This window comes from Lissotriton vulgaris, chromosome 8, assembly GCF_964263255.1.
Source record: "Lissotriton vulgaris chromosome 8, aLisVul1.2, whole genome shotgun sequence".
Taxonomy (NCBI): Eukaryota; Metazoa; Chordata; class Amphibia; order Caudata; family Salamandridae; genus Lissotriton; species Lissotriton vulgaris.
Genome location: NC_141696.1, coordinates 332,134,799 through 332,158,724, shown reverse-complemented (window position 1 = coordinate 332,158,724; position 23,926 = coordinate 332,134,799). Strand labels below are relative to the sequence as shown.

Sequence of the window (23,926 nt, the reverse complement as noted above, 5' to 3'; positions counted from 1 at the left end):
AGGATTTCGCAGATTAGCGAAAGCAGTAGCTTGGCACTTAATCACTGTGTTAACCTAGGAGCAAATGAATGTTCAGAGTTGATGAGAACTCTCAGGTTCGTTACTTTCAATGTGGCTGATGGAGGCTTTCTGGTTTTGGAATGGCAGCTGGTTGTTGACTACTTCTTCCAGTACTAGAAGCTCAGCCTTGACACCAGTTACTCAGAGGAAACTCTACTTCATGCAATTAAACACATGGTCCAGTTATGTCATGTTGTTGGCAAGATCAGACGTCTGCTTTCCTGTTGACACAGGATTTGAGTGTTGGTAGTTCTCTTGATGCTGAACAAGAAGGTGAGCATAGTATCTCACCCCAGCTATACAGCACATAATGTTTCTCCCTTTAGACTCCTGATCCAGATCGCAAGGGAAATTGGAAGATTCTTGTCTTGCTGTGTCCAGTGGCCGGTGTATTCTGAATGGAGTGGTGACTCAGTTGTATGATGTTGCTGGGGCAACCACTGAATGCTGTGTTAATCGCTGCATGTTGGGTTTGCATTGAATACTGCTTAAGGAGAAGGTAACAACTTGTGGATCTATGTCTCCTGCTGGCCTAGTGTATAGGCCCCACACTGCTGACCCCTCAATGACCATGTAGTATTAAGATGTGCTGGAGTGAATGGTTACTGAGAGGATTAATTTGCTGAGAAGCAGGTCTGATGTGAAACTACATTAGGATGTGGAGTGTGCTGATGTATGCTCTATTTTACATACCAAATGCCCTGCCCCCATTAACTGTATTAGGTGGCAACATGATATGGAATGGTTGCTAAATATGGTTAATGGGGTAGTTGTTTGAACGTGCTGCCCATTATTCTGGCCCCTCTGTGCGGCTTGCTGGTTCCATACATGTGTATATTTGGACATAAGATATAATGCATCAACTGCACCATTTATATTGTGCAGAAAACGAATGAACATTTTTTAAAAAGCTGTTGCTCTCAGGGGTGCACATAGACATTTACAGTAGTCAGACTAGAGATGCTCCATGTGGGATACCACATGTCAACATTCATGAGGACAGTTCCACTGATCTAATCTCGGATGTGTTTGCTGCGGTTATTGAGGAAGGATTGAATCCACTCCATAGTGACCCGTCATTTATTTCAGCCTTCCCAAGAGAATGTCATGATCGACCAGGGTGACCAACTAGTATGGAGGCAAATTCTGGGCAGTAATTGTAAACATTCAAGGCAAAGGGTCCAAATTTAGGACAAACTTCAAGGAAACAAGGTCAACTCTACAGTCACACCCATGGAGGTGAAGCAATAACATAAAGGTAAGTAAAAAGTAGTCAAAATAGGTTCACGTTCTTTGGTTTAAATAATATGTAGCAGTCCTCAGCAAACATTCACATGTAACTGTACTTATTATAAACGTAGCAAACATTTGCACATAAACCTTAGCCTGCTAATGATAATCTTAATATCATTAACTGATTTTCTGTGCATTTGTTCATCTCACAAACACTTCAGCTGGAGTACATGAGTGGATGAATTGAGGATGGTGACCTTTGACCAATGTGTGACTACAAGGCCCACCCAACTCTTGTGCCCTATTGGGCACAGGACAGACAATAAGGATGATAATAAGACACATTTTTCATACGATCTATACCAGTGCAATCTGTGCGAGTGTAATTCATGCCCAGAAAAAGTGGTGTTATAATATGGAAAAGAGTGAGACAGTAAGGATCTGAGATTTGTCTTAGAAAAGCCACACAATCCTCATGGGAGGATTAGGTGGCTGAAACATGTAGACACTGGAGCAGTTACACTTTCAGAGCGTCGCTTTCACTTTTAACTTTGCCAAAGGACCTAAACTTAAAACAAGTTTGGAGTATCCCACAGGAAATTAAAGAAAATCATGGATCCCCTTGCCCAACAAAGTGCTCCCTTAAAGCTCAAGGTAGAACCCGCCAGATACGCAAGGTACCTGGGTAAGGACTGGATGATGAAGCATGCCACTAGTAGCTCCTAGAGGGTCGGAATCATTTTAAACCAACATTTGGGTTCCCTTCCTAGTAAAAGGGATGTAGATTTTGAGATTTTGACAAGGGTTGTTTCTACTGTGATCATAACAAGCTCTGGGAAGAGGAACCAACCCTCCGAGTTTCTTCTTCCTCCCCTACTTTGGTTGATTTAGATCATGGGTACTCATAGTACAGCCCGCGGGCCGCCAGCGTCCCGGCAAGCCTTCCTTGGCGGCTCGCGGACCTTTCAGACATCGTACCCGTGTTTTACAATGCCACTGCAAACACTGCCAACACTGCCGGTTGCCGCAGCACGAGTCTGAGTGACTCGGCTGCTCTGTGGGGGCCGGACGACCAGTGATAGAGCGGAGCTCCAGGGGCAAATGGTGACATACAACAAAGCCTCATTAACATGGAAATGGTCTTTTCAAGACCTGTGACGTGCTCGGGTGCGGCTGTGTGTTTGCGCTGGGGAAGCTGTCTCATCCCGGGCACACACAGGCAGGGTGAGATGACAGAGGGAGAGGGAGGGAGGGAAAGGTAGAGAAAGGGAGGGAGAGAAAGGGAGAGGGAGGGAGGGAGGGAAGGAGAGAGAAAGGGAGGGAGGGAAAGGGAGAGAGAGTGAGGGAAAGGGAGGGAGAGAAAGGGAGGGAGGAAAGGGAGGGAGGGAAAGGGAGAGGGAGGGAGGGAAAGGGAGAGGGAGGGAGGGAAAGGGAGAGAAAGTGAGAGGGAGGGAGAGAAAGTGAGAGGGAGAGAAAGGGAGGGAAAGGGAGAGAAAGGGAGGGAGGGAAGGGAGGGAGGGAAAGGGAGATGGAGGGAGGGAAAGAGAGAGAAAGTGAGAGGGAGGGAGAGAAAGTGAGAGGGAGAGAAAGGGAGGGAAAGGGAGAGAAAGGGAGGGAGGGAAAGGAAGAGAGGGAGGGAAAGGGACAGGTAGGGAGGGAAAGGGAGAGAGAGCTAGGGAAAGGGAGAGAGAGGGAGGGTAAGGGAGGGAGAGAAAGGGTAAGGGAGAGAGAGAAAGGGTGGGAGGGAAAGGAAGGGAAATGGAGAGGGAGGGAGGGAAAGGGAGAGAAAGGGAGAGTGAGGGAGGGAAAGGGGGAGGGAGGGAGGGAAAGGGAGAGAGGGAAAGGGAGGGAAAGGGAGAGAGGGAAAGGGAGAGCAAGGGAGGGAGGGAAAGGGAGAGAGGGAAAGGGAGGGAAGGGAGAGAAAGGGAGGGAGGGAAAGGGAGAGAAAGGGAGGGAAAGGGAGGGAAAGGAAGACAGAGTGAGGGAGAGTGAGGGAGACAGAGTGAGGGAGAGTGAGACAGAGTAAGGGAGACAAAGGGAGAGAAGGAGAGAGATAGAGGGAGATAGAGGGAGGGAGACAGAGAGAGATAGAGAGAGAAAGATAGAGAGAGAGAGAGAGAGAGAGATGTGTATGTGCTGGGTCTGGTGGCTCAGGGACGAAGGCGTCCGCTGCAGGGACCTGTGTTCAACCTCACGGTCACAGTTTTTTTTGTTGCTCTAGCCCCGCCCCCTCCACTACTGACCCCTCCCCCACACAGTGCGGCCCTCGGACACAAACCACACTGTAAATTTGGCCCAGAGAGAAAGTTTGTGAGTACCCATGATTTAGATGATGTGCCTGTGGCACCTAAGGACTGTGGCTGCTGGTGGACCTGCACTGCACCCAGGATAGCTGCGCTACTGGCTTGTAGCACCTGGACCTATAGCAAGAGGATAGTTGAATAAGATCTTTGATTCACCTTGCTCACCTTTGGGAATCGATACATTACTAAATATAGGAATGCTAGGGTATCCCTTTACAAACCGGATCCAAGAGATCTGTCCTCTTGGACAAGGTTGGTAATCTTGTGCTCAGAACAGTTGGAACCATCCTTGTAGAACTTCCACCTACAATCCTGTTGAGAAATCAGGAGCAGCTAATGAACAAGAGTACTCAAATGGACATTTCCCAGTACCACTAACCATCCTGTGGCCAGGAAAAGATCCCAACAGGTGCACTGAGCCGAAAGTGGCTTATTGCATAATAGGACTCTAGATGCCTTCTAGCCTTTTGCGTACTTCAGCATTTATGTGGTCACGAATAGGGAGGCTTGCCTCACAAAGACTAATAATGTTTGCAATTACATCATGACACACTCCTTTCATATTTTTTTTTAATGGTGGACACCTAGAGGCTCAGACTAACTCAGTTAAGTGTTGAGTGGGTCTCCTTGTCTGCTTATTCTCCAGATGTAGTCAACAGCCCTGCACGTTTTGATGCTAAAAAACTTTTCATAAATATAAACCTGTCTTTTTCTCATAAGCTGAATTTGATGTTGCCGCTTGGCTACCATATATTACGTTTTGCTCATTATCTATGATACTGTTTTTCAGAGTGAGGAAGACCGATGCGCTTTCATTGCTGAATGGTATGACCCAAATGCTGCTCTAATTCGCCGCTACCAGCTGCTTTATTATACGAAAGATGGGTCAGTTGAAATGGTAAGTTCTTTTATGAACTATTAGTATTTAGGAAAATGTCTGTTTTTTTTCCTCTGCTTATTTCATACATTTGGGGAAATTTCAGTTTTTTCTCTCCGCTTAATTCATACATTTCGGAAAATTTCAGTTTTTTTCCTCTGCTTAATTCATATTTTTTTGTTGTCCCCAATTATGGGCGCATCTTACTCCTTGCACACACTATGCCAGAATGTGACCAATGCAACTCTGGTTCTTGGATAATGTTCTGTGTGAAATAGTCGTCTGGGACTCTCTGGCTCCCCCCGTTGCACCACAGAGGCAGATTCTGCAGCAGTTGTTGTGGCTGAGAGGTCTAGCCTTCCTTTCAAACTATCTGCCAATGTATGTTCTTGGCCAGACGCAATTGATTGTGTTAGGTTACTGGCAGTTTACACAACTTTTCATTGGGTACAGTTGCAATCACACTGTGCCCGTCGAACATTATTACGTAATATTCATCTCGTATAACAATACCGGTTTACTCTTGAACCCGTGGAGACCTTTATAAAAGACAAGACTGTTCCAGGTTTATAGGTGGCCCTGCAGAACTGAAGATAACAAACCAAAGGCCTTGATCTGAAACTGAAACTGTTGACTTAAGAAATGAAAATCGGCTTTATAAAGTTCATCTGCAATCACTGCCAGACACTGAACTTAAGAAATCCCTTTTGTATCAAATTCTCTTGAGAAATATGTAAGCCCCTCATCTCACTTTAGACCCATCCATTGCGAGGATTGTACGCTTCCAAACACAGGCTTGTTTAACTTGCCTTGTCTGCTAGCAATGGAGTGCAAATAACAACCCCCCCATTTCAGGAGTCGCCTTCAGGATTTATTACACTCTGATGTTCTGCAAGAATTTAGGATGGACTTATGAGAGGTTAAAAGGTCACTCTTCCAGTGGGTCATGGTGCCCTCACTTCTCAACAGTGGTAATAAGTAGTATGTTACTGTCAGTGGATCTCAGTGCATTGTGTAATCCATGCTGCCCTTTCATATGGAATATTAGTTATTACAACACACGCATGCCATTACCCTGTGGCTATTACAACATGTTGACCTTTACAATGCGTTGTAATACCATGCAGGGCTTTACAACGCATGTCTTTACCCCTCATTGTAAAGTCTGAAATATTATCCCCCCCACCCCCCAACCTACCCGCTTTGTGTTTTTTTGGGGGGCAGGGTAACTCCTCCGAACCACCCCTTTTTGGACTGTTTTCGGGGGTATCCCGCCCCAAGCTCAACCTTTGATGTGGTCTGTGCTTGGGAAGCAACTCCACCAATTTTCCCCTTTTTGTTCTGTTTTGGGAAGGGAACCTCTCCAAAGCACTTTTGATGTAAAACCTCCCTTTACATGCCCCTCAACCCTAACAGACCCATTTCCCTCTATCCACCCCTTAACCCTAAAATCATCCACACCTCTCTTTGCCTCTACCCATACCTTAACCCCAAAATCACCCCTTACCTCCCTCTGCCACTTCCGACCCCCTAACCCTAAAATAGCTCTGACCCATGCCTACCCATAACCATAAAATCACCCCTACCCCATTACCTCAACTCACTCTGTAGCCCTAAAATTACCCCTATCTCCCATTTACCTCTACCTTCGTGCTAAAATCCCCAGGGTAAATGTCATGTGAAATAAAAACTACAGGGGAAAGGTTATATACATTCTTCATATGTAGTTATTATTATTCAGCATTTATTAAGCGCATAGCTACCGTAAGGCATCCCAGCGCTGTTTACAGAACAGGGGAAGGTCTGAGAGATTATAGGGTGGGATTTTGAAATAACCATGTTTTAAGAAGTTTTCGAAAAGGGAGATGACGAGACTCCAAGCGAAGATGCAGGGGCAGGGTGTTCCAGAGTCTAGCTACATTGTAAGAAAAGACCTTCCTCCACATCTTGCTCTCTTAGTTATTGGAAAGAAAGAAAGGTATTTAACCAGAGGTAGACCACTTGGGCTTAAACCCGTGCTCTAACATAGAATTACATGACATTGTTTTGTGAATGCAGGCCAAGTGCTTTTGTAGTTAAAGTGATTGCAACACAGAATCGCAGACCAGTGATTTCACAAGCTATTTATATTAGGTTATTGTGACAACAAGGAATGTCAACATTGCCACTGCTCTAAAAGCGTGAACGGTTATTTTTGTGTTTATTTTCACTGGTGTGGCATAAAATGTATTAAGAAGCAAGAGATCTGATTGGCTACAAGTAACACACATCAACAAGTCGCTTAATTCCCCATAACTTCTGCTCATCAATATCAGGAAGGAATCGTCTTTTCTACTACAAAAAGGCACAGGTGATGGGAATTTCAAGTATTTTTTTCCATCCTCTCCTGTTTTCCAGCAAAGACATGAAATGTTTCTGATTGTTTCCTGATGTTCCTTGTGGCTTTTATTGGTTTCTGTGCAAAATGTTTGTTGATCCTTTTGATCTTTTTTTAAACTGGCCCTTCCATTGCTTCTTCCAGTGCTGAGAGATCATCCGGCTTCTTGGTTGCATCTGGCCCAGGAAATTTAATCATTAGTCAGATTCCATTTGGTGAATTTACAGTGTCAAATCAGAAATTTTTGCTGGCAGTCCTGGTTGGAATGTGAGAAGGAGCGCCAGGCCTAGCATTACGTCTGGGGCTTCCATAACTCCTCGGCTCCTTTTAGATGTTCCAGTTACCCGGGTCTACCTCCTCACCCTGTGATTGATGTGGAAGTGGTTTGACAAAGAATATGGTTGCTGTCTTCTTGTTTATTAGAGGACCAGCTTTCTCGCAGACCAATAAGTCAGCTGTTGAGTTTAGTAGAAAGTATAGACAAAAACATCAAAGAGCTAGCCAATGTGTAAACAGCGCTCTATACAGTGACTTCCAAGGGGTGAACAGTGGCAAAGCGACTTTGCTCCTCTTCCTTGTTTGGCTAAGCTTGAATACACATATCGCATTGCAACCATGCCCTGCCGTCAGTGACCATGGAAGTGGCTAAACATGTTTGCTCTCTCACTTGCTCTGTAGCGTCTGCTGCGTTTTTCCTGCTTCCCATTGTCTCTATGGTTCAGTATGAGGGGCACCTTGTCAAGCTGGGAGAGAGCCGTTTTCGTGAGCCGAGCAAAAAGGTGATTGATGTGGCCTGCAGTTGATCTGGAGTAGAGTCGAGTTGAACTGACCACCCACCCAAAGTCAAGCGCAGTTCACTTCAGCACAACGGAAAGCATTACAAGCAAGATGACCAACAGTATGTGGCTAGGGACATGTTACCGGGGAACTGCTGATGATCTCTGTTCTGTCTAGTAGAGCGAAGAAGGGGCGGCAGTAAATACGAGCCTCAGGGCTTAGTCAAGTAGAGAATTTCTAACAAATGTATTAATAGTCTTCCATCCAACTCTTTGAGTCCTGAGAACCGTTTCAACTAACCTTTTATCAACATTCCAATTGCTGCTACTTATATTCTCCTTGCTCTGTCACTGTTCTCTGTACTCTATTGGTTACTGTTTACATGGTAGTTCTAAGTAGCTTCAAGGATGAGGACACCAAGGTTGCAGGCTTTGCAAACTATCATAAAATCCAGGAAATACAACCTTATAGCCATAGAAAAGAAAGAGCCAATGACAGTGGAAGATTCTGAAGTGAAACAAGCCAGAATAGTGGGGGAAGGAGACACTCCAGCTCAGCTACAGTAAGGAGATAAACCTACATAACCAACTTATGGTGAAATTATACTCACAGTAGGACTACTGGGTGGAGAAAACAAGAGTCTAATGCCATTATACACCCAAATCACTTTAGGGGAATAATCAGCAGCTGTAAATAAAGAAAAACAAGCAGGCTAATTCAGCTGCTATGGAACAAAAAAGCCACTCGAGTAGTCGACTGCAGCAGACATAAGCCCTGTGACTGCTGTCCTTTAGAGTTATTTGAGGAGCCTGCCAACCTACCCTTGATTTTCTTTGTGCCACTTGGCCATGCCACTGTAGGAGACCACATAACTTCAGAATGTAACAGCTCTGGTTAGCTAAGCAGTAGATAGCCAATATTAAGCTTGAGTGAAGTGTCCTATCTAGCAAGCAGTACTAACAACATGTTGTACCTCATTGAGGAAGACACTGCCTTTCTCTTGTCCTCGCTTTCCCCCAAGACCCTGCAGATGGCCTTCTCAGGAATTATTGAAGACAACAGAATACATGAAACTCAAAACATAAATTCCTCTGGAACAAATATTCTATCATTGGTGAAGTAAATTCTAGGACACTGGATCCAATGACTGGGATGCCAAGGTGGCAGTCTTCTAAACTAGAGCTGCAAATAACAAACCTTCAGGAAATGTCCGTCATTGTGGCATTAGTAAATAGAAGGATGATCTTGAAAAGGGTAGTAGCTGAATCTCCAACAAATGAGAATGCACAGTCATTCTGGCTGTTATGAGAAGTCCTGCATGAAATCCAATGACTAATATTAAATTGTAAGAGAAACCTGAAAATGGGCATACATGGTACAAACTGCAGAACCAAGCTTGCCATTACGTGAGTAGAAAATCAAGCATATATCCACCCGGGCGACATTACCCATCTTGATTCAACAGCTTCTAATTAACTGAAAGAATTTCAAGCACATAATATAAGAGCAAAAGAGAGATCGATATTACTAATAACCATACTAAGGTGCAAAAGACCAAAAGGTGCGGTGAGAATCATTAGGATTGAAGATCCCCTAAATCGGAGCCCAATTGGAGAAGCCCAGCCCAAAACTGTACCACTAAGAGCTGACTCAGAATGGGAACACAGATTGTACAGGGCACACATATCGTGTACGAGAGACCTCTGTTGGAAGATAAAGGACACTGTGAGACGTTAGAAGGAACATAAGCCACAGAGCTACAGCCAACCAAAAATGTTAAACCACCTATTTGCCCTTCCAGCACAAATGTCACCAAAGGGCCCGGTGCTGTGGAGTTTGATCGTTCTCTAATGTTTGTCAATTTGGAGCCAAACTGGGAGATGCAGACTCATGAAGCATGGAAGCTGCTTCAGTATGATAAAAGAAACTACATTAAGACATATCAGGTGAATTTGTAAAGATGCAGGTGTATTTTAAAAGAGACTATGTTGTTGTACCCCTTAAGATAAAGGCACCTGTTGGTGGGGTAAGAGTGAAAAAAAAGAGAACTATGCCAACTTCTGACACAGGAGTATTGTGACTCAGAACAAAAGAATAGAGCAGGGGGGACTTGGCAAACGTTCAGGGGGCACTCACCCTTGCAGGACGCCGCTGCCGCAACCGCGGAGTTACCGCCCGGACTATCGGGCCACCTGTGTTGCTGCTCCTGACCTCTCCCGCCCACCCAGGGACTACAATTCCCGGCAGTACTTGCAGCCAGGACGCCGCCTACGTTGCTCCGGTGCCCGGTGGCGCTCAAAAACAGCTGGGAGCCTCGGTGAAGCGGGGAACTTGGCAAACGTTCAGGGGGCACTCACCCTTGCAGGACGCCGCTGCTGCAACCACGGAGTTTCGGCCTGGACTATCGGGCCACCTGTGTTGCTGCTCCTGACCTCTCCCGCCCACCCAGGGACTACAATTCCCGGCAGTACTTGCGGCCAGGACGCCGCCTACGTTCCTCCGGCGCCCGGTGGCACTAAAAAACAGCTGGGAGCCCCCGCTTCGCGGGACGCACGCAGGTTGCGCCGGGCTAAGCCTGGGCAAAGGGCGGGCCATCTGTGGCCGTCAGGGGCTGGCAGAGGCTTGGCTGCCAAGCTCAGGAATCTGGTGGGTTCGTGAAAAGGGTGGCTTTTTTGTGACTAAACAAATAGGGGGGTTGTTCCAGATTGTTTGTGGGCCTGCAACTAGGGGGTGTCGTAGGCTTGTGGTGTTTGGCTAACCAGTGAGGTTTTGACTGGTTTTTACAGTGGGTTTTGTACCTCATTCGAGTTTGTAAAGCCAGCCCAGTAGCAACTGTTGTAAGTCTCAACACTCACAGACCTCACACATGATGACCAGCACGGTGCAAACAAGGTCATCCAAGCACTCTCTGCTTATAACACCAGACTCCCATTTGGCTGGCAAACTAAAAGGAATACCCCCCCCCCCCCCCCCACACGATAAACCAACTGCAATTTACAGAATGTTGCACAAAGCCATTGAGGCGGTTGTAGTTCCGTGAGTTTGTGGGTCTGGTTCGGTGGTTCTGAACCCGTTTAATAAATGTCGTCGGAAATAGACGATTTTGGTGTCAGCAGACCGCAAATGACGAGTGTAGCGTGTACGAGTGTTTTCGCATGAATCGATCTATGAGAACACTACGTATTTGGGGATTTCGTTCGAACCTTCCGGTTCCATTTTGTGTGCGGCAGCCATTTTGAGTGGTTGCCCTCACATAGGCCATGACTGCGGCCGAACGAGTCCTTGAGACAGGTATGCCTTAGCTGACTTCTGAATGACCTGGCCGAACTGACTCCTTGCCCGAGGCTGACCTCACTGAGCCAGTTCCTTGTTAAGCAGCTGGTCAGATAAAGATCAAAGAGCAGGGCATGCCCGAGTTTATGGTACACTGCTCCCACCTTTCTATCTTGCTTCCAATCTGTTTCTGTTCCTTCCTTTACGACATAATCACTGATTTGGGTTGAGAGTTTTATGATGGGTTTGCCCGGCCCGTTCGAACAGGAATGTTGGATTGTGCTTGGTCATTTCTGGTGGGCTGGACAACGGAAAGTAGAATTGTCGTCATACGCTACTTTTAAATTGTCACACTGTCATTGGTCAATTTGTATGAACTCAATGCTAATTTTGAATGTTGCCTGAGGCTTGATTTTTGGCATAAAAGACCATGCTCCGCTCATTGAATTTGTGCAGTCTCTAGCGAACCACCCGTGTGTGCTTCGTAGGTCTCTGTTCCTGGTTGCAGCCAATAAGCTTTGGTCTTTGACGTCATCAAGAAGTATCCCGTGTCTCTTTTTGCCAAGGCAGGGGAACTCTAAGGCATCGGGCGTTCTCCCTGACACCGCTGGGTTTTAAAACCCGGTCCTTCAGTTGGCCTCCCCACAGTGGGGCGACTTCAGCGGTACCGGTCCAAGCCCGAAGATCGTGAGGAGCTTCGTGTGAAAATTCTGGAGGAAGGCCTACCACTTCATCGACGCCTGTATGTCGGCGCGGTCCGAAAGTCTTTGCTGCGAGGTTTCCCGCTTTCCGACAGCTACGAAGGACTGCTGCCCTGACTGTCGCCCTGTCTTGGAGCCTTAGACGTTTGTAGAGCGAGACAATTGACGGGTCTTCTGGTGACGCCATCGACATTTTAGTTAAGTATGAGTGGAGCGTCTCCTAGTCCTTAGTTTGTTTTGGTATCCCTTTAGTGGATCGCTTTTATTTGGTAACTGCAGGCCCCAAAGCCAAGGGACTTGTGTATTCGCGAGACTATCGTTTTGAGATTTCCCTTGTTGTTTGAAGCTAGACTAGTGAGCAAGATGCCTGGTCTTAGCAGACTTGGAAAGATATTTGGTTGTGGTTGTTCTAAGGATTCCTGGTTAGAGGATTCGTGTCCGGTTCCTCCAATTGGAACTCCTACATACGAATTATACGTGAAGCATGGTGTAGGTCCTATTGGCTATAATGAGATCTGGGTAAAGTATAGGAGAAAAGACGGTGTCCTACAGTGGCCCCGTTACGGTAGTTTTGAAAGTGAGATTTTAGATAATCTCGAAGCGAAGCTGTTCAAGAAGAAAGCCCGGCCGGCAATGTTTGACTCTTTTCCGCATATGGTGCAAAGAAGCCAAACAGAAAGAAATTAAATTAGCGAAGAAGAATAAACGAGAACGAGGTATGTCAATGGTACAACCTGCTGTTGCGTTTAGGGATAATGAGGAAGAGCAAGAGAGCGAACAGATGCTTAGAGCGAAGAAGTTAGCGGTAGATAGATGCTACCCAGTTTTGCTGCCTAAAGAGCAGGAAGAAAAGAAAGATCTTGCGAAAGATCCTTTGGTGTCGCATCTATTGAGTTCGCCAGCCCCTTATGCACAGAGTGCTACGGCACCACCGCCACCAGTTGTGGCTGTGCAACATCCGATTGTTGTGCCGCCCGTAATTCCTCCACAGCCAGCTCCTCTTCTGTTGGCTACTGTTCCTTTGGCGCAGCCTCCTCAGTGGCCGCCAACTTTGCCTCCCCCTTTGTCTGTTACTCCTACGCCTGTTTCTAATACTCCTTCTTCTCCGACTCTGGATTCTTCTACTATTGTTCTGTCTTCTCTTATTCTTCCATCTTCTCCTTCTACTAGGCAGCGAATGACTGCTGCTTTTTCTGGTTTTCTGACTCCTTTGTTGGGACAATTGGGTATGTCTCCAGTTAATGAGGATAGACAATCACGTAGTCAATTGCCTGACACAGATGAGCGCGTAGTTTTGGATCACATGGCACGTAGATGGGTTACGTACACTTCCCAGTATGATCTTGAGGGTATTATGGATGTTTTCCGGCAATGGAAAGCACCAAAGCAACGGTACGTTTTTGAAATGATGTGTGTGTTCCTCCATGAACAATGGATGGACGAAGTGGGTAAAAACGCCTGAAGAATTATATCGAGTGCGTTCCGAGTTTGCGAAAGGGACGATTGTGAGTCTTCTTGACATTGAGAGAGCAATTGCGACGTTGTTGTCGTTTCGTAATAATGCTCCTTCTGAGCGGTTGTTTGAGCCTGATTCGTCGGTTAGGAGAAAAGCGCGTCAATATCCGATTGGTGAGGTTCCTCCGGTATGGAAGGAAGCAGTACAGGCTGATGCTGGATTAGGTATTGTACTGTGCCTGCGCAATTTCAGCAAGTATGGGTACATGTTCCTTGGAAGCGTGTTGAAGTTTTAGCGATTAGGCAGACTTTACCTGATCCGCGCAAAAATCCGGCGGGATATTATAAAGAGCTCACTCAAACTGTGGATTCGTGCGTCATGACTTTAGCAGACATAGACATGTTGTTTGGCAATGTTGTTCCACAGCCTATCTGGAATGTGATTCGACATACGGATCATGATAATGAATTGGGTGATACATGGGTTAACATTGTTGCTGCGAATGATAGACAAGTTGGAGGTGCTAAGCCTGAAGAACTAATTGCTCAACTCCCTAGTAGGATTATTAATTTCATGAAGACTTTGATGCCAGAAGTGCGTGTTAATTGGGACAAGTTGTCTGCATGTAAGCAGAAGAAAGACGAGACTGTGTCTGATTTCTTCACGCGGTTTGAAGAAACTTTTGTAGATCATAGTGGTCAGGATATGGCTACCGAGGGTGGCCAGAGATTGTTCGTTGACAAATTTGTGCATAATTTGCTTACCGAGTTGTGAAGGATTCCGAGAGTGCTTGGGCTGTTTCCACGTCAGCACAGATTTTAGCTACGGCCCAGTACTATGAAAATAGGCGCAAAGATGAGTTAGAGAAAGCGGATAAGAAGACTAAGGAATTGAAGACTAAAGTTCTTCTACAACAAGCTTATCCACCCTGTACTAATAGTCAGCGTGATTATCAACAACCTCAGCAATATTCGAGAAACTCGCAAAGAAACAAGTCTTCTCAACAGTGTTTCCCGTATGGGCCTAATCAGTGCGCATATTGCAAAGAAGAGGGTCATTTTACGAATAGTTGTCCGGTTCTGTTACAGCGTACAAATTGTGTTTCTGGTGTACGAGGTAGAGGTGCTCAGCAAGTGCTTAGAGGTACGTCCTTTGCCTCCACAGAACTCGATGAATAGTTTTGATCAGCAGCAAGGTTCGTCTGGTAGGGCAGCACAGTACTACATGGATGATTACTATGTTGAAGGTGATGAAGTAAATGGTAATGATTGTTAGGACAGCCCTGGACAAAGAGAGGGAGTTGTTTCATTTCCAGTAGATCAGAGTGGACCCTATGTTGAGGTGATTGCATCAGGTGTGTCAGAACCTTTTCTGCTAGATACTGGTGCTACAAAGAGTTCTATTATGCACTCTAAACTCCCTGGCGCACCTTTGTCTGGCTTTGATAATGTGTCTGTAGGTTTTTCTGGCGCCCCCGTTACGAATCCGATTTCTGCTCCATTGTCTCTTTCTGTTGGACCGTGTAAGATTGAAGCACCCCTTCTTTTGACTACAGGTTGTAATGAGAATCTGTTGGGTTTGGATTTATTGAAGAGATTGTATGCGACACTGTATTGTTCTCCGTCAGGAGTTCATCTTACTTTGGGTGAGAGAGTGATCTCTCTGATGTATATATCGAAAGATAGTCTTCCATCTGAATTGTCTTCTTTACCAGATTCATTGTGGGCTACTGGTCCAAATGATGTAGGTCTTTTAGAGATTCCCCCATAGGTTGTGACGCTGAAGGCGAATGCTAAGTTACCGCGCATTCCACAGTATCGAATCTCGAGTGATGTTGAGCGTGCACTTTTAGCGATTATTTATGATCTGATCGACAAGGGTGTCATTGAGAAAACAAGAGGTAATGTGTGCAATAGTCCTGTTTTGCCTGTTCTGAAGAGAACTGATTATTCACAGCCTCCTGTATATAGGTTTGTCATCGATCTTCGTGAAGTGAACAAGATTGTTGTTCCACAATTTCCTGTTGTGCCTGATATTACTGCCTTGTTGACTCTGATTCCGGCTACAGCTACATGGTTTTCGGTGATTGACTTGAAGAATGCTTTCTTCAGCATCCCGATTGCCATAGAGAGTAGGGATATCTTTGGATTCTCTTTAGGAGGACGCAGTTTCCGCTTTAAGCGCGCTCCTCAAGGCTATTGCGAGAGTCCATCGATTTATAGTCAAGCTTTGAAGACACAACTTGAACTGTTGGTTTTACCTGATGGTGCAGCCCTTATTCAATACGTTGATGATTTGCTAGTGGCCTCTGATACTGAAGATATTTGTAGGGAAGCCACTTTGTCGTTACTATGCCACTTGTCTGATTGTCATCACAAAGTTTCTCTCTCCAAGTTGCAATATTGTCGACAAGAAGTAACCTACTTAGGTCACCTCTTATCGAAGGAGGGAAGGAAATTGACCCCAGAGAGAATTCAAGCTATTGCGAAAATGAGTGTGCCTACGACACAGAGAGAAGTACGTGCGTTTTTGGGTATTACGTCGTACTGTAGACAGTGGATTCCTAATTTTTCTTTGTTAGGGAAGTCTTTGATAGCTCTTACTGTTAAGGATACTCCGACTCCTATTCCTTGGACTGACGAATGTCAAAAGAGCTTTTCTGAATTACGCAATGCGTTGTGTTTGGCTCCTGTGTTGGGTACTCCCGACTACAGTAAGCCTTTCACATTGTATGTCCACGAAAGAGAGGGATGTGCATTGTCAGTCATGACTCAGCAGTTTGGCGATAAGCAACGCCCATGTGCGTACTTTTCGTCGACTTTAGATCCGGTAGCTAGAGGGTTGCCGAGTTGCTTGAGAGCCACAGCGGCAGCGGCTGTTTCAATTCGACAGTCTGCTGGTTTAGTTATGGACAACACGTTAGTGGTTATGGTTCCACATGCAGTGGATACCTTGTTGAACCGTACGAAGACACAGCATTTAACTAGTGCTCGGTTGTCGGGTTACGAGTTGACGTTGTTAGCGAGTCATGTGCACATTAAACGATGCAACACGTTGAATCCAGCCACGTTGTTGCCAATTTCAGTTGAGACAGATGATAGTGAAGAACAGCATGACTGTTTTCTGAGAACTGAAGAAGAAACGAAAGGGAGAGTAGACCTTAGAGACACTCCTCTTCCTGAGTGTGATGGTACTTTGTGGGTTGATGGTTCGTGTTTTAAGTTGCCGAATGGTGATACGACTGCAGCATATGCTGTTACGACTTTGCATACGATTGTTGAAGCTGCACGTATTCCACATAATTCAGCACAAGCCGCAGAATTGATTGCATTAACGAGAGCATGTGTGTTGGCGAAAGGAAAACGAGTGAATGTGTATACTGATAGCCAATATGCCTTTGGCGTGGCTCATAGCTTTGGACGTTTGTGGCGGGAACGTGGGTTCTTGACTTGGCATGGGACGAAGATCCAGCATGGACAGTTGGTGAACGAACTTCTTGAATCACTTACTTTGCCATTACAAGTAGCGATCGTGAAATGCAGTGCCCATAAGAAAGTTACGGATGATGTTGGTCGCGGAAATGCATTTGCAGATGAAGTTGCGAAAGAAACTGTGAGAAATGTGATGACCCGAATGTATGTTGCGGGTCCGGCGAGATGGGTTCCAGAGAAGAGTATGTGTGAAGATACGATTGAGAGTGTGAAATCCATTCAAGCTGAAGCTACAGAGAAAGAGTTGAATGAATGGAGAGAAAGCAAGGGTAGATTGGATTCGGATGGTTGTTGGACTGATATGTCTGAGCATCTAAAATTATTGTTGCCTAACGCGTATGTGCTTCCGGTTGTTACAATGGCTCATGGAATGGCACATATCAGCGTGAAAGGGATTTGTAAGTTGTTGGCTCCGGTTTGGCAGAATGCGTGAATTCCAAAATGTGCAGAGAACTTGGTTAAGAACTGTATGGTGTGCTAGATGTACAATCCTGGTAAAGGAACTCCAACACCAGCTGGTCATTTTGCTCCTCCTACGTATCCGTTCGAGGCTTTGCAGCTAGATTTTATCCATATGGAGAGATGCAACAACTTGAAATATGTTTTAGTGTTTGTTTGCTCCTTTTCTAGATGGGTTGAAGCTTATCCCCTTAAGGACAATACTGCCTTGTCCACAGCGAAAGTTCTGATAAAAGAGTTTTTCCCGAGATTTGGAATGCCAAGAATTATCTGGAGTGACAATGGGAGTGAATTTGTGGGTCAAGTCATGAAGAGAGTGTGCAGGACTAGGTATTCGGCAGAAGTTCCACGCTGCAAATCACCCCCAATCAGCTGGTTTAGTTGAGTGCTATCCAGGCCACGCTATTGAACCTGGTTCGTGGGACTTCATCAAGAATTTCCAGCGGAATAAGAATGATCAGCCCCGCTGGACAGGACCCTTCCAAGTACTCCTGTCTACACGTTCTGCAATTCGAGTACAAGGCAAGAAAAACTGGATCCACGGTGTACACTGTAAGCGAGCACCTTTGGCCTTACCGTACCATAAGTGGGTCCAGGAAGGACTTCCAGACTCTGAACCTGAAACTGTTCCACGATTTTTGCCATTCAGCGATGCTCGTCTGATTGGTACGAACTCTGAGAGACAAAGTGACGATCTTTTACAAGAAGCTGTGCCACTTTTAAATCGATTGAACACTACTGAGCCTGATTTGTTGTTTAAAGATCAAGAATTGCCTGGAAGAAGCCGCTATAATTTGCGACCGAGAGTCATGGACAAATAAAAAATAAATAGAGTTTTTATGATTTTTTGGTTGCAGGTTAACTCTCCACCGAGGATCTACTCATTTTTGTTTTTCGAACCGCCATCCGGGTTCAGCTGTAGGGTCGCGGTTGCCGAAAGTCTTTGGAGTGCAAGCCTGAGACACTAGGTCGAGGGTTCTGGTTGGCCTAAAGGAGTTGCCCTGGGTTGACAGAGGCATTCCTTAGCATAGAACACCCTACCAACGCGAGCAGCATATTTAGTTTAGGATGGATTTCTTCGAGTTGGAGAGACCTGCACGGACAATGATTTTTAGAAAGAAGATATGTAAATTAATCTCAAAGAAACGTTTTCTAATACCGTGTGTATTTTTGCTATTGAGTTTGATGACATTCATAATTGGTTATGTGACATTCTCTTTTAAAGTAACGTTTGTTCCCACTGTGCAACCTACACCGCCACCTACTATTTCTTCTCATTCTTTTCACCCTTTGCCTGAATATGAGGTCGTTAGACGATTGGAATTTGCTAATAATTCCTTTATTCAACTTTTGCACAAACACCAGTTAGTGATGAACACGACAAACTGTTGGATCTGTGGTCTAATGCCCCATACGACTGATAAGGGTATTCCGTATTTAGTTTTGCCTTTTAGTTTATATGGTTCGATTTGGGCTTACAGAACAATGTTTATTTATGCCCATAGTGTTTATCCCTTACGTTCACCGAAGGACAACCCAAAGAATAGTGCTGGTGCAAGAGGCATAGTCGACATGGTTAAAGGGACTAATGCCGTTGAAACTATTCCGATAGATGAGAAGCAACCCTATAGTGGTGAAATATTACTGGATATGGAGTTAGTCTGAGTGTTAACCAGCGAGCGAAGAGTTCTCCACCGATTTGGATAGTGCCCCATCAGGGTCGCTATTGTCTGCAGGGTAATGGCAAAAATCCGAGAGCTCAGTTATGGAAGAGCGTTTGTACTGATACTTACGTATTTACGTCTCAGTCTTCTCCAGCATTTTTAGCTGCTACGGGTACCTACTTTGCTTGTTATGACAAAGCGTATACATGGTTGCCCCCTGATTTTTCGGGCACATGTTTTGTTTCTTTCCTGTTGCCTCCCACTTTTACAGCTGCGGCAGATTACCATAAGACGAGAGTTGTTAGAGGTGTCCTTAGCCAAGAAGACACTGCAGGGCAAGAGTTGGGAGATTTCTTAAAGGGTTTTCTGCCGTTCTGGGGACCGATGGCTAATAGCAGGAATGTTCGCCAGTTGACGAGAGTGGTTGAGTCCACCATAGTCGAAACTGCTGGTGCCCTAAGTAACTTGACTGCTGAGCTCCAGTAGGATAGACTTATGACACTCCAAAATAGAGTTGCCCTTGATGTCATACTAGCAGATTGAGGTGGAGTTTGTAAACTGATTCAATCGAGCTGCGTTTTCATTCCAGACAACGCTACGTCAGTTTTCCAGGCCATTTCCAAGCTACATAAGATCTCCGATCCTGTCCATTTGGACAAAGGATATTGGTCATTGAAGGCATGGTTATGGGGATTGATATCCACTTGGGGTTGGAAGATTCTGATGGTCATTGGGATGTTCTTAGCTATCCTTTTCCTGTTCTGTCTCTGTGTACAGTGTGCTCCTGCTTTTTGTGGCCTCTGTGCTACTGCGTGTGCAAAGAGACCTGTCCAGAGAGAGGTACTAAGTAATAGGTTGATGCTACAGCGACATATCGATGATCTGATGAATATAGATCAGGATTCAGATGGGTTTGGGTCTGTTGCCTATGTAAGGGCAAAAGGAGGGACTGTAGTTCCGTGAGTTTGTGGGTCTGGTTCGGTGGTTCCGAACCCGTTCAATAAAGGTCGTCGGAAATAGACGATTTTGGTGTCAGCAGACCGCAAATGACGAGTGTAGCGTGTACGAGTGTTTTCGCATGAATCGATCTATGAGAACACTACACTTTTTGGGGATTTCGTTCGACCCTTCGGATTCCATTTTGTGTACGGCAGACATTTTGAGTGGTTGCCCTCACATAGGCCATGACTGCGGTCGAACGAGTCCTTGAGACACGTATGCCTTAGCTGACTTCTGAATGACCTGGCCGAACTGACTCCTTGCCCGAGGCTGACCTCGCCGAGCCAGTTCCTTGTTAAACAGCTGGTCAGATAAAGATCAAAGAGCAGGACATGCCCGAGTTTATGGTACACTGCTCCCACCTTTCTATCTTGCTTCCAATCTGTTTCTGTTCCTTCCTTTACGACATAATCACCGATTTGGGTTGAGAGTTTTATGATGGGTTTGCCTGGCCCGTTCGAACAGGAATGTTGGATTGTGCGTGGTCAATTCTGGTGGGCTGGACAACGGAAAGTGGGATTGTCGTCATACGCTACTTTTAAATTGCCACACTGTCATTGGTCAATTTGTATGAACCCAATGCTAATTTTGAATGTTGCCTGAGGCTTGATTTTTGGCATAAAAGACCATGCTCCGCTCATTGAATTTGTGCAGTCTCTAGCGAACCACCCGTGTGTGCTTCGTAGATCTCTGTTCCTCGTTGCAGCCAATAAACTTTGGTCTTTGACGTCATCAAGAAGTATCCCGTGTCTCTGTTTGCCAAGGCTGGGGAACTCGAAGGCATCGGGCGTTCTCCACCCGGTCCTTCACGGTCGCCAATGAAATAGAGCGCACAGAGAGGCGTCTCTCATTAACCCCGCAAATTGATCTCACACACTCGCTACATGACCTTGAGACAGAAGCTTCTTTAACCCCACTAAACACTCTGCCAGACTCTGGACTAACTAACATACCTTGTGCTCAATTGGTGGCCACTATCGACCCAGAGATATATATAATGGGGGAGATGGTAAAAACTGGCAAAACAAAGAAGATTAGCACCAAGAAACCAAGGCAGAAGAGGGGTAAATCCAGTGAGGCTCAGATTGAAAAGCCCAATACAGCGGTAGGGGTACACAGAGGGAGCGAGCCACAGACACAAATTCCCCCGACGTGGGTAGCCCAAATTGTAAGTGACCTGCAGACTCATTTTGAGCAGCTTATTAACACTCAAATGAAATTAATTCTTAGCAGACTAGACAAGGTAGTAATCCTGGCAAAAACAAAGGGGTTGGGGAGTGGTATCATATTGCCGCCACCAATTAGTACCACAGCAGCAGAGGTTATTACCATAAACCCGGCCGCAGTACTATCTAGTAATTCCCCAAAAGGACAAAATACCACCGCCATACGCCCTTCACAGCCCCCAGGTCCCCAGCAGGCAAACACTAGCCAGGCTTCTAATGGACACACTACAAGCTCAGGTGAGGTCATCCTCGGTGCAACGAAAGGTACTCATCAAGCCATTGTACATAGGCAGCCTTCACCTGAACCCCACCTCGGCGCCAAGCAGAAGGGCCCCCTCCTAGGGCGATCATCTATCCTTTACCCTGTATAAATGTACCCCCTGAAGCGGCACCATACGTAATCATATTAACGGGGGTCCCAGAGTTGAAGCCAGATCAAACAGAGGCCTATGACGAGCTGAAGAATAAAACCATGTTCTGACTGAATAAGCATAGGCCGCTAGCAGGAAATAAACAGGGGGAAATTTTGTTGGTCCGTAGGGTAAGTTGGTTGGGGAACAGGCCCAAGGTATCTTTGGCGATTGCGTGGTGGTAAACTTCAGGAACCACCGTGTGGTCGACCAAATATTAAGGTGGGGACTGACTAGCTATTCTAGCAACATCAGATCCATGCCCTTAAGTTCTTTTTATTTAAAGGGTACCCGCAGCCCGGGTTTAGATCCCGTTTGGCAAAGTAGAAGTGACTGCAACTTGGTTAGGTTTTGTCGCCCACTCCCATATGCGTCCTTAATGAACCAAGGAGCACTGAACCTGAAGAATAGATTCAACCCTCTAATGTCCTTGGAGGAGTTGATTTGACTACCGAGTGATAGAGCCTCCCCTACGAGACACCGTGCGAAAAAAGGTTCCTCCCCCCAAATTGCCGAGACACTATCTACACCCTATTACCCCTCACTGACTGATTCACCAGGCACCTTGATGCCTTCGGGTTTTAGTTGCGCAATATAAGTTATCCTTCATTCATTCATTCACAGTCTTAGAGTCGACGGGTGGGTCTAGTGATGAACTACTGGTTAGGCCCCCAGTTAGTATGGAAACAACGGGGTTGGACCTTATCCCCTTATGCCCACAGCAACTGGTGAACTTTCACAACCCCCCTAGGTCAAAGGAAGTCCCGAATGGCGATGGGATAAACAATTATAACCCAGCCACACTGCCGATAAGAGTGACACAAACACAGGAGGGGGTTAAGTTGCTATCATGGAACATAGCGGGACTAGCAGCGAAATTTGATAATCAGGATATGAAGCAATATATCACCAGGTTTCAGGTAATTTGTTTGCAGGAAACTTGGGTGATCGACTGCAACCCTTTTTATGTAGCGGGGTATAAGTGTTTTTCGGTGCCCGCACAGAAGTCACCCTCGGGGAGGGCCATGGGATGATTGATCACATACGTGGATCTACAGGTGGAAGGAGTGTCAACCAATTTAAATTGGACATCACATAATATCCAGGCCATTGGGTTGCACATAAATGGGTTAAACATCATCCTGATCAACTTGTATAATGCAGTGGGAGCCAATGGGAAGGTCCACAATAAGAGATTTGGACACCTGTGTATATGTAGAGACTGCCTCAAGGAAGTGCGTGGTGGCGCCGCTTGTGGTGTTAGCAGGCGACTTTAATTGCCATCTGCGCCCTACCCTGAGACCTGTCAATGAGGATTGGTCCTGTTGCATGGTGGAGGATGGCCCACAATTCCTGCACTCCCCTGAGGGGATGGAATTGGATAGGGTCTTGAAAAGCTATGCCCTTGTTCACACTATCGATCTTGTAGCATTGGGAAGTGGAGATGAGATCAACCCCACGTTTAAGGGTAGAGGATGTCGTTCCTTCATTGACTATATTGTGGTCTCCAGCCTATTTAAAGCCTGGATTAAAGGCGCAGACATTGAATGGAGTATATTCAGTGATCACAACCCCCAGTGTTGGAGTTAAAAGGCCTGTCTCCCAGAAGTGCTAGTAGAGGTATAGTGGTAAATAGTATAGAGAGGGTAATGGATATGGGGAGACGACTTAGATGGTCCAAAGTGGATGGGGACATTTTCTATAAATGTTTAATGGAGAAAGGTATAGACGAATTTAAGGTGTGTCTTGACCTCTCCGTGGAGGGGGTTGCTATTGTTAAAGCATTTTAGGAAATGGCGCACCTAATTGAAGGACTACTAAGGACTACTCAGAAAATGAGAGTAAACATCACTCCCAGATGGTTCGATAAGGACTGCTCTCGGGCACACAAAGAGCTGATATGTAGCCTGAAAACTCTACCCCGGGACAGGTCACGTATCGCACATTGTAGGCTGGAATACAAAAAGGCACGAAAATGTAGGAAGTACTCTCTTTAATCTCAAGCCTGGGAGGACCTAAGGGAGGCAGCAGACAGAAGGGATCTGACAGAGTTCTGGAAAATTATAAATAACACATGTTTCCAGGACACTAATGCCCGAGAAATTGGCAACACTATTCTCCCAGAACAATGGCAGAACCACTTTAAAAATGTATATAACCACACTGCCGATAATAACGAGGATGATGGGTTGGGCCCTCGGTGGGTAGCTAGGATCGAGTTTACACTGGAGGAAATAGTGGAGGCCATTCAGGGCTTAACCAAAAATAAAGCGCCAGGCCCAGATGGCATACCCCCGACCTTTATTTAAGCAAGGTGGAGCTGTGGGCCCCTATCCTCATGAGGGTTTTAAACGTGGCAGTGGCATTTGGCCTCCTGCGCTCCTGGTCAACAGCAATAATAGTCCCCATTTTTAAGTAAGGGAATAGGGACAATCCCCAATGTTACCGACCGATATCCCTGATCGATGTAACAGCGAAAGTAATGGGCTGTGTGGTCCTCAATCGCCTCACAGAGTGGGGTGATGCACACCAAATTATCACCGACACGCAATACGGGTTCAGGGAGGGGAGGTCAACAATGGACCAATGCCTGAATCTCTATCTCCTGGTCGCTAAATAC

The 23,926-nt window shown here is 45.9% G+C and overlaps 1 protein-coding gene across 1 annotated transcript in view; it reads left to right on the top strand.

Annotated features, from left to right (window-relative positions):
- The window catches only part of NME7 (NME/NM23 family member 7), an 835,246-nt gene that overhangs the window by 251,877 nt on the left and 559,443 nt on the right, over positions 1-23,926 (top strand). The window contains exon 2 of the mRNA XM_086934088.1: positions 4,387-4,494. Within this exon, the coding sequence (XP_086790214.1) occupies positions 4,387-4,494 (108 nt within the window). The remainder of the gene's footprint in view (positions 1-4,386; positions 4,495-23,926) is intronic.